Source organism: Macrotis lagotis, chromosome 7 (assembly GCF_037893015.1).
Source record: "Macrotis lagotis isolate mMagLag1 chromosome 7, bilby.v1.9.chrom.fasta, whole genome shotgun sequence".
NCBI classification, from domain to species: Eukaryota; Metazoa; Chordata; class Mammalia; order Peramelemorphia; family Peramelidae; genus Macrotis; species Macrotis lagotis.
The window spans coordinates 111,111,853-111,129,788 of record NC_133664.1 but is presented as its reverse complement, the minus strand read 5'-3'; the positions used below and the strand labels follow the sequence as shown (position 1 = coordinate 111,129,788).

The window sequence follows — 17,936 nt, the reverse complement described above, 5'->3', positions numbered from 1 at the left end:
TTAAAGGAAACTATTCAATAAAACATCTCTTGCACAAGGCTGGGTCTAGCTGACAACACAAGACCTCTTACATATTGTTCCTTCTCTTTCCATGTACCCTTATTCCCCAGCTTTTGTGCAACATCAGCATCCAAACCCAAATAAAGCACTGAGACCAACAGACCTTCCTTTGAAGAGAAGTTTAAGAACTGATCCACTTCATGAGGCTCCAGTTTAATCTTGGGAAGGATTTTCAGGCTTGGAGACTTGACCTAAAGAAAGAATTTCAAACAAGTTGTTGGGTTGTTTGTTTTTAAATACAAGAGCAACAGCATGGTGCATAGGTATAAAAGAGTTCTTTATCCCATCTTTTCTTTATCTAGGGGCACCCTATTCCCATCCTCTACCAAAAGTTGGCTAATAGGGATAAAGAGTTGCATCTTTCAGAAAGCATTTGATGTACCACAAATTCCCCTTTTCAGTCCCCTACAGAATCTTATAAATTGAGAGGAACTTCTAAATGAATTAAAGCAAAAAACCACATACCAATGGTTGAACTCCTCCAAGGTCAGAATATTTCAGTGGTATTTCATTACAAAGAAAGTTTAATTATATTTTAGTGCTTTTTTTAATAAGATGATAGAGTTGATTCTTCAGCAATTTTCCCCTCCTCCAGTTTTTGTTTGTCCTTTGTTCTTGAAGAGGACCCTGGAACCAGGGAATTAATGCCATGCTGTGCAAGTGAATTAGATTTAAGTGAGAAAAGACTGTGCAAAGTCACCAGCCTCACTTTCTCTTCCAGAGTCATCTGATATAAATCAAGAAGACCAGAGATGGCCCCATATGCAGTGGGAAGCCTTGGCATTTTAAAAATAACTCAGGCTTCAATTTATCAGAGGAAATACCCATTCAATGGTTAAGGATAGAAAAGATATAAGGCAAAAATAATGACCTTTTTTTACATAAAAATATAAATCAAAAAATAAAATAAAATAAAATTGAGAGGGGAGACCCTCAAGGTTTCTGTCCAAAATAGAAATAACTGCTATTAACATTCACTCTGGGCCAAACAGGGCCAAAACAATGATCAAGTGGGACTTGGTCTGGGACCTATTGTTGGTCAATCAATGAGAATCACAGTGATTTGGTTTAAGCATGGTCCTTGAGAGGAGCATGCACTGATCAATCCACAATTTCCCCAGTATAGCACATGACATGCACAGTGAAACAGCAGTTTTGGGAAGTGATCTGTGGCCATAGAAGAACCAAACTAACTAGTCCAAACAAGTGATCAGTTTATGTCTTTGACCTTGTGAGCATCACAATCTCAACCAACTGAATTAATTGTACTTCTGCAATGACTACAAGGAAATTATAAATGTATCAGAGGCCCAGTCTTTTAAAAGGTTCCTAGGATAACAGATTTATAGCTGTAAAATGTAAGATCCACCATCAAAATATAAGTTCTTAAAGCTTATTTTCATATATAGTACTTTTAACCTCAGGATCTAGGTCCATTGCCTGATAGATATATGGATACTTAATATTTGTTGATTAATAAAAGTGAACTCCTATCTTCTTGTTTTACAAATGAGAAAACAGAGGTATAGATAAGTTAAATAACAAAAACAATGTCATTTGTGACTTAGGCACATTTGAACCCACATCTTGCTAATTTGAAGTCCAAAACCCTCTCCACCATGCCAGTTTGATGAAGGGATTCAGGTACCTACATAGGAAAGGACCATGGATTGTATACATTACCACCAACATTGTGGTGATCAGCTATGATTGACTCAGTTCTCCTCAGAAGTACAATAATCAAAGATAATTCTAAAGGACTTGTGGAAAATACCATTCAAAGAAAGAACTATCGAATCTGAATGCAGACTAAAGCATATTACTTTCCATTTTTAAAATTTGTTTTGTGACTTGTGGTTGAGTTTTTTTAAACTCTTTCATGGTTTTTCTTCCCTTCTATTCTGATTCTTTTTTTCACAATATAACTAATATGGAAATAAGTTTAACAGTTATACATGTGTAACCTATATCAGATTGCTCACTGTGAAAGAGGAGGAAGAAAGGCAAGGAGGAAGAAAACTATGGAACTCAAAATATTACAAAAAAATTACTCTTAAAAGTTATTTTCGTATGTTATTGGAGAAATAAATTTTTAAAAACGAAAATGACCACGGGAAGGTAAATTCATAGACTTTTTTCCTAGATAAAAATAGAAAGGGATTTAAGCACTGTTTTGATTGAAGTGAAGCTTCACAATTCTACTTCTGCTGCATTATTAGCTTCCAGCACAAGTGATTTTCCAATGTAAGATAGGTTCACCTGTTTATCAATATGTTTCTATAATATTTTTATGCAATTTCTTATATGCAACAACCAGATGCAATTTTAAGAGAGCAAAAATGGGAAAATAGATGTGAGTTGGTAGTTAATATTTTCTTGATTGCTTTGGAAGAAGTAAATGTTTATTGAAGTCCAAAATAAAAACTGTTTGGCATATTCCTTCCCTTTCAATATCTTAAGAATCAATCCCTTAGAAAATTGGAATGCTAATGTACTGTTAGTGAAATTTTGAACTGATTCAACTATCCTGGAGAGTAATTTGGAATTTATACCCAAAGGGTGATAAAGCTGTACATTCCTTTTGATTCAGCAATACTGCTACTATTAGGTCTGTCTCCCAAAGAGATTTTTAAAAAAAAAGGGAAAAGGACCTTTTTCTATAAAAATATTTTTAGCAGCTCTTTTTGTGGTGGAAAAGAACTGACAATTGAAAATTGCCTATCAACTGGGAATGGATGAACATTGTGATGAAATACTTTGGTGCTATAAGAAAAGACAAGCAGAAAGCTTTCAGAAAAACCTGGACTTATATGAACTGATATAAAGTGAAGTGAACAGAACCAAAAAAAAGTCATTTACAATAACTGCAAGACTGTACAATGATCAACTGTGTTTAACTTAGATATTCTCAGCAATTCAATGAACCAAGACAATTACAAAGGATTCATGATGAAAAATACTATCTACCTTCAGAGAAAGAACTGATAAGTCTAAATGCAGATTGAAGTATATTGTTTTTCACTTGCTCTTTTTTTTAAAAAAAAGTCTGTTTTCCTTCACAATATGATTAATATGGAAATATGCTTTTCATGACTGCACATATAAAACCTATATCAAATTGATTACTCTCAGGGTAGGGGGAGGGTAAAGAGGAAGGGAGAGAATCTGAAACTAATTTTTTAAAATAAATGTCAAAAATGTATTATATGCAATTGAAGAAAAACATTATTTAAAAAAGAATCAAGGGGCAGGTAGGTGGCATGGTGGATAGAGCACCAGCCCTGGAGTCAGGAGTACCTGAGTTCAAATCCAGCCTCAGACACGTAAAAATTACCTAGCTGTGTGGCCTTGGGCAAGCCATCCCCATTGTCTTGCAAAAAAAAAAAAAAAGAATCAATCTCAATGTTCTCAAAAGTATGGCTTCCGTTATAGGTCTCATCCACATATATTTATATGGTTTTGTCTAACTTTTCTTTGGTTTCATTTTTACCATTTCTATCAAATCAGGAATTATGATGTTAGAGTCCAAATATAGTGACTTAGCTATCACTAGTGAAGAAAATAGTCCAAGAAATCTTACAAATCTCTTCCATTTTCTATTTGTTTTCCTCCTTTCTGTTTCATCTTTTAAAATTCTGACTCTTTTGCCAAACTTTCCATAAATTTGTTTTCTCTTGCCATTACTTTTTGCTATTGTGAGAAGTAAAACGCTCATACTAAAACACTACCTTCCTCTGTAAGATTTTACAAATGAGTTTATAGTCTAAAACTCAAGCTGCCTTTGGCTAATCTCTCTTCCTGTTTGGAAAAAGAAATCAAAAGTTTATTGGCTAAGCAAATTTATAGGTTATTTTGGCCTCCTAAAGGTGGTGACTAATTTAAATTTGTTAAACATCCTTAAGAAATGGTAATAGTCTCCACTGATGTCCATTCCTTTATCCATTTCCAACCTTTGAGCATCAACTTCATCATGCTGTAATTATTTTAATTGTACTCTATAAAGTCTTCTCACAAAAGCATCACTAAGTGTGGGATAGAGAGCTAGCCTCAGAGCCCAGAGGATAGGGGTTCAAGTCCTGTCTCTATCACATACTAACTCTGTGATCCCAAAGGAATCTTTGACCCCCAAGCAATTGTCTAAAAGGCTATAAGTGGATGCAAAAGTCTTAATCTTCACTGTCAGAACAAGTATATGTTCTTCCTATTTTTATTCTTTCATCCAATTTGATAAGAAAGTAATTTTTTTGTTTGGTCATTTCAATTGTTAATTGACTCTTTGTGATCCCATTTTAAAGGGGGTTTTTTTGGCAAAGATATTGGAGCAGTTTGTCCTTTCCTTCCCCACCTCATTTTATAGATGGGGAACTGAAGCAAACTGGGTTAAGTGACTTATTCAGGGCCACCCAGTTAGGAAGTATCTGGAGTCAGATTTGAACTCAGGAACATGAGTCTTCCTAATTCCAAGACCAGTGATCCTATTGGGTCACCTAGACTGGTGATTTAGAAATGATTCCTTCATTGGTACCCAGGCAATTCCTGTCCAATAAGATATTATCAGTTTCATTTTGGGGATGATGCTAATTGGTGCTCATTATGTCCAGCACTTTATACAACTTTTCTTGAAGGAAAAAAAATGATAACAAATAAGACATTTGTGTTTTGTATAGCCTTTGACTTCTTTCATTTCTTAATCATAAATGATGTTGTTCTCTAACATTATTTTTGTTGCCTCCTCATGTGACCACTTAAATATTGAAGTCAACAGGTATTATAACTAATATTGATTTAATTTTGAGGGTCTCATTTGTTCTTTCACAGGCCTTCTTTACTTTCTCAACCTCTGCAACAGATGTTGAACATTGTTGCCTAAGCTGAAATTATCCTCATCATTTTTTGCAAATGTTCATCATGAACACTGATTGCACACAACCAAGTATCTCATGAAATTATGTTTCTTGTTGCCTTTGGAAACCAAATAAAAGCAGCTCCACCAACTCTTTTAAATGCTTTCCAAAGAGAACTTGTGATTCATCTGTCCATTTATCTGCAAGTCCCTTTTAGCATTTGATTACATTTATAGCAAAAATGTCAATATTTAATATGATTCCATTTCTCCGGTACCATGTTTACTCATTGGCTATGTGACAATGAGCTTACACTTAAAATGCCAACAACTAAGCTAATGTTTATAGATGGTCTAAAAGCTGGATAATTCTATGTACCTTCCTCCTTACTTTTTGACATCCTGCTACATATAGGACTGAGTACCATTCTTTGCCATAACCAAAAAATTAGACAACTGGTGACAAGCCTTCCTGGATACAGCTAGAGTGGTCCTAGGAATGTAGGCACAGTGTTGTACCAATGCTGTATTTCTAAGCTTTTCCAACATGGCAGAACTTTCAAGAATCCCAGATCATCCCTATCCCACAAAAAGATATTGGAGTGGGGCTTGTATAATAAGGAACAGAAATGATTCTGCAGCAAATACACACACACATATAGATCCAAGGCCACACTAATAGAATTCAGAACAAATAAAGTGATCCTTTACACTTCTTTATGCCCTGCAAAACACTACTTTAGCTGCTTTACATAAAGCATTCTTTTCAGTGATGGAAAACAAATTTAAAAAGGTATGTGATCTCAATGGAATCCATATAAAGTACAGTGAACAAGATGTTGAAGGTCATTAAAATCATTTCATTAAATTAGTTGAAGGTCTTGGGGACATTCAACCTGAAGATTTAAATAAGCATTTCTTCAAATATCTAAGAATATCCAAAGGACAGAAAAAGTTCCATTTAATTTTACCTATGGGGAGGCAGATTTTAGCTCAGCATAAGGATGAACTTCCTAATAACCAGAGCTTTCTGAAAATGAAATGGATTGCCATGGTTCTTCATGACCTACCCATCCCTGAAATGGTTTAAGTAGAGATGAGGTGATATGCAATATGAACAGATAGATAGAGAGAGACAAAGACAGAGAAAGAGACAGAGACAATAAGAATGCTATTAATGAAGACATGAAGTCCACAAAATTCTCCAAAGTACATACATAACAAAAGTAAAAGACTATTCAGAAATGACAATCATAGCAATATATTACATTTATAATATGGAGTTGTCCCTCACTATAAGCACCCTTCTCTCATCAGAAGCTTTCCATTCCAATCTACTAAGACATCGCTTTTCTCTATGGAAACAGATCTCTGGTTTTAGAATAGAATCAAAAGGAGATTTAAGATTTGCAATATCATAACTTTTATGGGACCCCTAAGATGTCAAGGAAGGAATACATGCATTATAAATAGCAAATCAACAAAGGTCTTGAATATTCTAGCTTCAAAACTGAGTTGAAGGGGAATCAAAGGCTTTGTTGAAGAAAGCTAATCCGTATTTTTCTTCCCATTTTAGTTTGTGAAATGCAATAAAACTAAGTGTACCTCATCTTCATTCTGCAACTGGGGATCCTCACTGCCTACAGGAGCAGGAGCTGTAGTGATGGTCAGAGTGACTGATGGGACAAGGCCAGGAGATTCACAGAGGATGGGTTCTGTCTTGATGGTCGTTGAAGTCAGGCACCATTCCTCACCAGCCAGATTAGCTAGCAGAGAAAAACAATGCACATAAATTAGAATCTATAAGCATTCCAGATGAAATGAACAAACATGATCAACATCCACTCTATAGAGAAATATTCCTTAGAAAAATGAGAATAAAAATTAAAATTAGAGTCAGAGTGTACACTGTCATTTTACAAACATGCCTTAATCAATGACTGGTGGACCTCTCTGCCACTCTCCATTGGATTTCCCAGTTTCTCATGTCTCTTCCTTCTACCCATTTTTTTCACCTTTTTCTTCTTCCTGTTTTCCTGCCTTTAGGTGATAAGTATTTTGAGGATCTCAAGCAAGTACTTCCCCTTGTTCTCACAGAAAAAGTGCTGGTCTAAGCATCAGGATCTCAGTACTCATCAGTACTCCTGATTTCTGGAACAGACTCATACATCCTCAAAGCTTTTCTCTGTTTCTGCCAAATTCTAATTCTTGAAGCAACACAAAAAGGAACTCTATGGAAGTAGATAGGAAATACATCTATTTTATTTTTAATTCACTTTGAAAGTACTTGGTTCTAACCAGCTTAGATCAAAGCTAGGATCTTAAGATGACTTGTGTCAAGCAGGTGAAAGAAGAAGAAAAACAGGGTAACAATCACACCATGGATAGTTTTAAATAAGCAGTTGAGCAAAAGAAAACATGCTAAAACAGAGGTCCTGAGGAATCAGCAAACATAATACTGGTTAGAATGAGTCTAAAGTGAGATTTTTTAAATTTCAATTAAAGAACAAAATGAAAATCTAAAAATGCCAAATAAAATGGAAAGGGCTTGGAAAATAACCAAAGTAAGATAGTGAAGAAGAGATAAGAATGGAAATTATTCATATTATCACCACAGAGTTTCATTGAAAGATTGATAAATGTCATACTATTACCAAATTATTTATTTTTTTAGTTAGATTGCTTAAGAGTAGGGAAGAATATGGACAACAGAGAGTATAAAACAGAAAGTTCAAGAAACCATTATAAATCAGCAATCAATCAGAAATAAAGATAAACTATCTCAATTAAGAGATTGAGGGCAAAGATTTCATTCAATTTTTAAAAACTCGATTTCAATGCAACTTTTTCACAACATACATCATAAAACTAATACTTCTAGGCTTTCTAAATCTATTAAGGATAAGATACATCCTTATAATGGGGTCAATGATTTTTCTCCCCTCAAATTTGGTATGGATCTTATTTCATAGAGAAATCCTCCCCCACTGCATTTTCTAAGGTAACAAAAACATAAACCAGAGTTCTGCTAGTTGGAAAGGTCTGGACTTTTAAAGTCAAGTTTATGGAGCTGTTGAACCTCCTTGTTATTCATGGGTATTTCCACTGACTTGCACAAGATATACTTCACAACCTGGCAGAGGGAGGAGGGGCAAGAAACAAAGAACTTTTTGATGGAGACTGGAGGAGTGAGACCACACTGTACTCTAACCCAGTTCTGAGTCAACTAAAAAACTTCAGTCTCTAGTTAGGGAAGCAATGAGAGGCAAAGCATGGCCCAATACATTCAGGAACTATACATCCAGATCTCCTCAGGACTCATCAAATTTTCTGTAGTTCTTGAAATTACTGACCACCCTTGCCCCTTCTTGATACTTTTTTCCCTCCCTCAGTTTCAATAACTGGTGTCTCTTGTTTTTTCTCCTGCCTCTGATTTTTCTCCAGCTCTTTCAATTTCGGGGGGGGGGTTATTTATTTTATTTTTAATTTATTATGGATTAAAATAAGCATTTCTCTAACCATATAATTTTTTTAAAATGCACATGAAACTGCAAATCTTTTACATATTACTTGCTATTCCTTTTAAATATATAAAAGATCATATCAATTTTTTTCTTCTTTCCTCCCTCTCCCTAGAAATGACTACCATTAGACACACACACACACACACACATACATATATGAAATGGAACATATGTAAAATCATTCTATTCATACTCTATGTAAGTTTTTTCCTCTGGATATAGATAATGTCTTCCTTAAATAGGTTCTTGGTTGTTAATTAGGGTATTTTTATTAGTCAAAAGTACTTATTCACTCAAAATTGTTCTTAAAATAATACTGCTTTTACTTTTAACAACTTTCTTTTTTGTTCAGCTCATTCTGCTCTTCATTATTTTATGAAAGTCTAGTCATGTTTTTCTAATATCATTGAACTCCTTATTTCTTATAGCATTGATAGTATTTCATCATAATCATATATTATTCTTCCTTGTTCATCCATTCCTCAATCAAAGGGTATCACTAAAATTTCCAATTCTTTTCCACCACAAAGAAAGCTGCTACAAATATTTTGGATTTATAGATTTATAAATCTCATTTTTTCAATTTTTTTCTTCCTTTCCCTATTTCCTAAGGGTAGATATATCTAAGACTATCTCATTCTCTTCCTTGGGGATCTTATCTACTTAAATCACTTGTAATTAACTGTGCATATGACATCTGAATCTTTATGTCCTGCCTTCAGTCTCTCCCCCAAACTCAAATGATTTCCAAATGAATGCTGTACATCTTTATGTGAATTCTCTTCTGACAACTTAAATTACCTATCCTCAAATCAGAGGCTGTGATTTTTCCTACAAATTCTACCCTTCCTCTTAACATTACCACTATCTTCCCAGTTGTCCAGCTTCATAATCTCTGGGTTGTCTGTTTATTCGCCATCCTACCTTTTTTTTCTAAAGAAAAGATTTTATTTGTTTTGAATTTACAATTTTCCCCCAATCTTGCTTCCCTCCCCCCACTCCCCATAGAAGGCAGTCTGTTAATCTTTATATTGATCTAAGTTGAATGTGATGAGAGAGAAATCATATCCTTAAGGAAAAAAATAAAGTATAAGAGATAACAAATTTACATAAAAGATAAATTTTTAAAATTAAAGATAATAGTTTTTGGTCTTTGATCAAACTCTACAATTCTTTCTCTGGATAAAGATGGTATTCTCCATCACAGAAACCCCAAAATTGTGCCTGATTGTTTCACTGATGGAATGAGCAAGTCCATTAAGATTGATCATCACTCCTACGTTGCTGTTAGGGTGTACAATGTGCTTCTGGTTCTGCTCATCTCACTCAGCATCAGTTCCAGGCTTCCCTGAATTCCCTTCCCTCCTGGTTTCTAATAGAACAATAGCGTTCCATGACATACAGATACCACAGTTTACTAAGCCATTTCCCAATTGATGGACATTCACTTAATTTACAATTCTTTGCCACCACAAACAAGATTGCTAGCAATATTTTTGTACAAGTGATGTTTTTACCCTTTTTCATAATCTCTTCAGGGTATAGACCTAGTAGTGGTATTGCTGGATCAAAGAGTATGCACATTTTTTGTTGCTCTTTAGGTGTAATTCCAAATACTCTCCGGAAAGGTTGCATGAGTTCACAGCTCCACCAACAATGTATTAATGTCCCAAATTTCCCACATCCCTTCCAACACTGATCATTGTCCTTTCTGGTCATATTGGCCAGTCTGGTACCTCAGAGATGCTTTAATTTGTATTTCTCTAATAAGTAATGATCTAGAACAATTTTTCATATGACTATGGAGCACTTTGATTTCCTCATCTGTAAAGTGCCTTTGCATATCTTTTGATCATTTGTCAATTGGGAAATGGCTTGTTTAAAAAAAAATTGACAGTTCTCTGAATATTTCCTTTGTTGGAAACACTAGTTGTAAAAATTGTTTCCCAATTTACTACATTTCTTTTGATCTTGGTTATAGTGCTTTAGTCTGTGCAAAAGCTTTTTAATGTAATTAAAATTGTCTAGTTTATTTCTAATGATGTTCTCCATCTCTTTTTGGTCATAAACTGATTCCCTTTCCATAGATCTGACAGAAAACTATTTCTTGATCTCCTAGTTTGCTTATAATATTGTTTTTTAAGTCTAAATCCTGTATCCATTTTGATCTTATCTTGGTATAGGGTGTGAGGTGTTGGTCTAATCCAAATTTCTATCATATTAACTTCCAATTTTCCCAACAGTTTTTATCGAAGAGAGAGTTTTAATCCCAATAGCTAGACTCTTTGGTTTATCAAACAGCAAATTATTATAACTCATCCTACTTTCAATAAATTGCTAAAAACCTTTCAATTGCACCTCCCCAATTACCTTCTCTTGACATAAAATCAATCTCCAAGCTAAGAAAAACTTGGGTTCAAATTCCACCCTCTGACACATACCTCTAAGTCATAACCTCTCAGTGTTCTAGGCAACTTTAAGACTCTAAGGTGTAGTTGAAGTACCAACCTGCTTTGAAAGGAATTTCCTCACCTGGGAGGTTCCCCAACTCATAGGTGAGGAAATTTCTCTTATCTCTTTCCTGTCAAAAATTTTCTCTGTGAATCTCTTGTACTCTAATCCCATGTATCTGCAGCAGATTCCTCAAACATCTCCAAATGTCAGAATCTCTTCCATGAAATCTCCTCCTATACCCTCAGTTAAAAATGACTCTTCCCTTCTCTGGCATCATTAGTTCAACTTTGATCCATTGCTTTCCCGATTCCTTGCTCATAGTAACTACTTAGGCAATGGTGATTCAATTTTCTGTGGGCAAATGAAGTCTCTTTCTACAAAGACATAAGGACATGTTTGGAAGAGAGGATAGGAGAACAGCAATTCTCACTTATATAAAACTCCTTATTTTATAAAGCATTTACAAAAACCTGCATAGAATGATAATTCTTGTACTCCTTTTCCTACAGATGGGAAACAGGGTCAATGAGTTTTAACCAACAGCCATGGCCACACAGCTAGAGAGGATGGCGGTGGAGCCAGCACACAAACCCAAGTTTTCTGACTTCAAGCCCAATGCTCATTCCCTTGCCTTTCTAGCTAAACTGAACAGCCATTTCTCTGTTCTCAGGGAAACTGTAATGTCATAGAGAATGATGCTGCTCTCATTTACAGATTTTATTTTCTGGAACAATATGCTTACCCAGCATGCAGCAAGGAAGATAAATAAAGTTTAACCTTCCTCCATATTTAATACATAATGTAAAACAGCAGCCCTGAACACATTTTCTTGTGATTGTGAGATGCAGATAGGCTGGTTAAGTTTACAATGATGAAATACAATCTAAACGCCTGACAAGAAGAGGTACAATTTGAATAAATGGAGAATTGAAGATGAAAATTAATACAAAGCCTGTAATTAGATACTCTAATGTATTCTAACCTTGATTAAACCACTCTGTTCTCCATGATGAAGGTGGGGAGCAGGGGAAGGAAGTGAGAAAAGAAAATAACTATTTAGATAGCACCCACTATGTGCAAAGCTTTTTGAAAATATTCTCTTAGTTGATCCTTACAACAAACCAATGAAATGGATGCTGTCACCTCCATTTTACAATTGAAGAAACTGAAGCATACAATTTAAGTGACTTATCCAGAGGGTCACAGCTATAAACATCTAAGTCTGGATTTTAACTCAGGGCTTCCTGACTCGAACTCATCAAACTATTCTCTTCACCACAGAGCTACCTCATGATGATGGATCATATAAAGTGGAAAGACCACTTGGGTTTAGGGACTGGAGACCTGAGTTCAAATGTTGGTTTTGTCATTTGCTATGTGTGGGAGTTTAGATAAGTCATTTTATTTCCCTCAACTGTAAAATGAGAAGGTTGGACTCCATGACTTCTAAGTTTTATTTTCATCCTTTATTTGATCCTATAAGTTTGTGAATTCCTTTTCTCAATACCAAGATGGACTACAGCTAACTTTAAAAGATGAATAAGATCACTGTGTACCAGGAAATACCAGGATTTGGGGATAGGAGAAAGAATGGTGAAAAAATAGAACACAAAACTTCCAAAAAAATGCCTCTTTCTGAAACAGCCCTGACAAACCGAAAGTCAAATTGATTATTCCAACCAATGAGATAGATTTATTCCTTTTGTCACACATATATATCTGGAATTTTTTTTTAAATAAGTTAATCCTACAGTAGGGAAGCTCTGATCCATTTCTTCCTCCAGATAACAGTAACAAAGAGATACTTCTAGATCTGCAAAATACTGAGATGATCTACTGAAAGTCTGGAATGCATCCAGAGGAGGTACAATCAAAATTTGGAAGATGATAGGTGGACCAAGCCATAGAAAGAGTGGTTGAAGAAACTGAGGATTTTTGGTTAGTCCATTGATACTAGAATATGATGTCTAAGTCTGTCCCTGGGTTAGTAGCTAACCTAGGGTTCAGGAATTTGTTTTTTGTTTGTTTTTGCTTATTATTTTTAATATAATCTGTTTCTATTATCCTATGTATTTTATTCATTTAAATATTAATTTTTTAAAAATGCTATAGGCTTTACCAGCCTGCACAAAGGGTTCACAAAATTACCTAAGAACCCCTATCTAAGGTGTGTATTACTTGACAAGGATAAGTAAATTTACTTTCTCAGAGGAATTTTTTATTAAATTGTTTCAGTCATTTCTGATTCTTCATGGTCCCATTTAGAGTTTTCTTGGCAAAGATCCTGGAGTAGTTTGCCATTTCCTCCTTCAGCTCATTTCATAGATGAGGAAACTGAGGCAAACAGTTAAATGACTTGCTCAGGGTCACACATCTTATAAGTCTCTGAGGCCAGATTTGAACTCAAGAAAATGAGTCTTCCTGATTCTAGGCTTGGTGCTCTCTCCACTACGTCACCTAGCTACCCTCCCAGAGGAAAGTTATTCTGAGTAAGATGGGTTAATATATCATTTCCTTTGGGATAACACTTGTACAATTTTGCCCTTTGTTAACAGACAGATCAAAAGAAAGAAAAAGGATTGGACATTCACTTGCTCACCATGCCTTGTACTCATTACCACCTATAATGCTGTATCTATACCAGTCAAAATCAGAATAACTATAAGGATCGTCTTGAACTACTGATAAAGAAATACACTGTTCTCCTTTCAGTAAAGAAACAAAATACTATGGATTTGAAATGTGGGATCTGCTAACAGAAGCAATTTCCATTTAAAATGCTTTTCTTTATTACACAGGTAGGGTGGGGAGAGAGTTGGAAGAAATTATACTGTATTACAAAAATCAAAAATATCAATGAAATTTTTCATTTCATTGCCATGCCTAAAAAAGTGTGTGGTCAACCAGTTAGAAGATCAATAAATTCCTATTACTTAAGGTGACTTGCCACAAGAATATATATTTATATTTCACATTAGGAAGTTTAACAAATACATTTTCATATTTACAGTAGCTAAGTGGTATAGTGGTTAGACTATAGACTGACCCTAGAGTCAGAAAGATCTGAGATCAAATTAGTTCTAGTAATGTGATCCTGGATACGTCACTTAATCACTCACTGTCTGACTCCGTTTATTTGTCCATAAAATTGGGGAAATAGTGTGAGAAAAAAAATTAGATATTTGTAAAATGCTTTGCAAACCCTAAATTGTCATTTAACTTCATTTTATTTTTGTTATTGTGTTTACAAATAATTAAACAGGGGAATAGAAAACTAAACAAGAAGCTCAGATACATAAATTTGTTGTGTTCATTCTTACCTATGAAAAATGTCCAAAGTTTTCTCCTCATTTATGACAAGAGTGTGGGGAAATTAATTACAGTAGAGAATGGGGTAGCCAGTTGACACAGTAGGGTGCTGGACCTGAAGTCAGGAAGACCTGAATTCAAAATCTAAGTTCAGACACTATCTGTGTGACCCTGGGCAAGTTACTTACTCTTGTTTGTCTCAGTTTCCTTATCTGTAAAATGGGGGGAAAGATGGTTGAGGATCAAATTCTGTCATAGTTGTCAAACATTTGGTATATAGTAAGCTCTATATAAATGTAAGCTATTCTTATCGCCATCATGAAAATTTTACAATTTAAAAAGGAAGGAGGATTCATATGAGAGTCACAGTGAAGCCTGGAGTAACTGAGCTGGGACTAATTTATTTGTGAACCACAGATGGTATCTAGCACATTAGAGTGAAGGATAGTCAGTGATCATCTCTCAGGGACATATCCTTGATTGGTCACATGTGATTGCAGTATGAAATAGTTTCCTGATTCAATCAATTTTACTTTAAGCTCTAAAAAAGGGAGCTTGAGGGTTTAGAAAGTATACAGTGGCAAAGAGGACCCTGTTAACGTGCTATTGCCCTAATAGGAAAGTCTTTGAAGGTCTGAAGCTAATCACATCATAGAATATTTTTTTCAGATTGATTGCTCTCTAATCCAACCATTTCATCTCATATAAATTAATTACATTTAAGTTATTATATCTAAGCTAATATAAATGAATATTTGTGAATTAATAAGTTCCATTAGACATATCATAAAATAAAGTAGAAGAGTTCTAGGTCTGGCTCTGCTGACAATCTTCTTGTGATTCTGAATGAGTCACTTAATCTCTCAGGACCTCAGTTTCCATTTTTGTAAAATCAGGGCACTCATTCACAAGATGATCTTTCCAGGTCTTACCCACCATACTGTGGTATTTTGATTTTAACTTTAGACTCAGAAATCTAGGCCTGGTAACTGGTTTAAGGAAAATAGCATTCAACTGGCAACTAAAATTGGAAGATGAGTTCTCTGGCTGAGCTGCTGGATGCTGGTTTCCATTTTATGCTTCCATACAAATAGATATAGAATTAGAGAAAAGATGGGAGGTGCAGCTTTTAGGGGTAGTGGGAGATGAGGGAAGGGGAAAGGGAGGGACCCCTTACTTAACTATAATTTGTCTCCTCTTTCTTTATTCTTTTATTTTTGGTTTTACTGGCAGAAAGACCAAAAGGGCCATAATAGCTCTGAATGTGAATTATCACTCAGAGATTTAAATTCTTGGCTGCCCTACAAAAGCAAAAAGAAGTATTTAACACAGCACAGTGACTTCTAATTTCTAAACATCTGGGGACATGAAGAATAAAGGGTCTTTTTTTAAAATATGAAAGGAGCTATATTTTGTAAAAACATGCCTTTGTTTTTCTCTTTCTCCCAAACAAAAACTACCACCCGATGAAGCTGATCTGGTAGAAATTTCCAACATGGCCACTTAATTACTAGTCATCTTTTCATCCCTAAACTTAGTTCCCTTTTTTTTTATAAAATATGACTGACTTCTAATACTACATTACTTACTTTTATAAGAAAAGTATTGTATAAACTATAAGTGCTATATAGATTTGAGCCCTTTTTATAATCATTGTTACTTTTATCTCTTCCAGAAATTAGTACACACTCCCTCCTGAAGTTATATTGTAAATACTATGTATCTACTTTCTTTACTTATTTAAACTTTCAATTTTCTGTATCCCTTACCTAGAATATAAACTGCCAGAAGATATGAGTGTATAAGTGCATGTGTGCCTGTATGTGCATATGTCTTTGTATCTACAGTGCCACATACGTAGTAGGCACATAATAAGACTTTGTTGAATTGGTTGTTTTTTAAGGCTCAAAAGAAAAGTTTAATAAAGTGGAATGAACACTATCTTGGCAGTAAGGAGATTTGAGTCTTATTTTCACTCTCTCACTAGCTGTATGACCTTGGAAAATGAGAGTAGGTCATCTACAAATGGTCATAGATCACTCCAACTGATCCTCACAATAACCCTATGGGCTGTCAGATATAGGTATTATTAGCTTCATTTTGTAAATAAGGAAACAAGTCCAGAGAAGTTAAACAGCTTGCGCAGTTCTCCATGGTTAAGAAATGGTGGCATTTTGTCTATTGTATTACGCTTTCTCTAGTTGGTAATTTCACAGATTCAGAGATTTAGATCTTGATTGGACTGTAGAAACTATCACCTAATCCAGCACCACCCTCAGGTTTACATATGAGGAAACTGCGGTTCAGAACCAGTGTCCATCATCACACTGTTGGGAAGCATTTGAGGTAGAGATATGAACTAAAGTTGCCTAGAATCCAGGTTCAGTATTATAGTTACTTTCATGCAACCTTCTAACTTATTAAACTTTCCTGAGCCTCAGCTGACTCTGTAGATTCAATTTCTAAAATGAGAGATGGAGCTATAGGATATTCATTGTCCTTTCAAATCTTAAATTCAGTTTTCATGAACAGCATTTAGTTTTATCCTCAAGTCATCCTAAGTTCTCTTTCTTTTTCTCTTCACAAACCATAATAAAGAACTGAATACTGAAGCACAGATCTCAACATATCACCTCCTGCTCACAATTCACTAAACTCTAGTGGCCCCTTATCATCTCTAGATCAAATATAAGATTCCATCATTGGCTTCTGAAGCCTTACATAATCTGGTCCCTTTCTACATTTTCAGACTTCTCACACCTTACTCTCTTCCAGTGAACTCCCTGTTGTTCCTGGAACAAGACACTCCATTGTCTGAATTGGTATATTTTCACTGGTGGCTTTCCATGCCTGGAATTCTCTTTTCCCTTTCACTTTAATGCAAGCCTCTTCCCACTATAATCTCCAATTTATTCTGTTATAACTCTTATTTGTATGTAGTCATTTTTAACTCTGATTCCCCCACTGGGCTGCAGGTTTGTTTGGAACAGAGAATGCTTTTTATTTTTCTTTTATTCCCAACACTTAACACAGAACATATTTGACACTTACAGCTTATGTGACCCTTGGGGAAGTCACTTAACCCTGACTGCCTCACATCCAGGGCCAACTCCAGTCATCATTGGCCTCAGGTGGTTGCAGAAGAGAAAGGTAGACTAATGACTTTGCACAACACCCCCTCACTGATATCATGGTCTTCTTCAAGAGCAAAAGACAATCATCATCATCCCCAGTCCTTAGCACAGAGTCTGTTATTAAGTAGGCACTGAATAATACTGTTTACTTGATATGTCTTCAAACTTCCTAAATAATCTCTTATCAAAAATCAGATTTCATTAGTACTTTTCCTCAACATCATCCAACTATCTGCATCATAATTCTAATAAACTTAATTGTTTCAGCTTTTTGTAGTCTTTTTAAACAAAAAAATGGTTATTGGTGGGCAATATAATCATGACATTAGCACAAAGAAAACCCTAACAAGTTAGATAACTAGAATGAGGCAAGTACTAAAGCTTCAAAAACCGAAATTTACCAATGAAACTGAAGCTAGAATAAGAACAAAGTCAGACTGTGCATCCTCTGCTATTCCCATGCATACTCCTTGTATAGTTACATTGGAGAAATGCCAAACTTCTGAAAAAGGAACTTAGAGAAACCCATAAATTGGAGATTTGGAAGTATCTGGTTATTTTATGAACAGACCATTCATATATGTGCATATGTATAACACATATAAACACATT

General features: G+C 35.0%; 1 protein-coding gene across 1 annotated transcript in view; it reads right to left on the bottom strand.

Moving 5' to 3' along the window:
- CREB3L2 (cAMP responsive element binding protein 3 like 2) overlaps nt 1-17,936 on the bottom strand; it is a 171,284-nt gene that overhangs the window by 41,504 nt on the left and 111,844 nt on the right. The window contains exons 3-4 of the mRNA XM_074193596.1: nt 6,509-6,669; nt 164-251 (exon numbers count right to left, since the gene is read on the bottom strand). Coding sequence (XP_074049697.1) covers nt 164-251; nt 6,509-6,669 — 249 coding nt within the window. The remainder of the gene's footprint in view (nt 1-163; nt 252-6,508; nt 6,670-17,936) is intronic.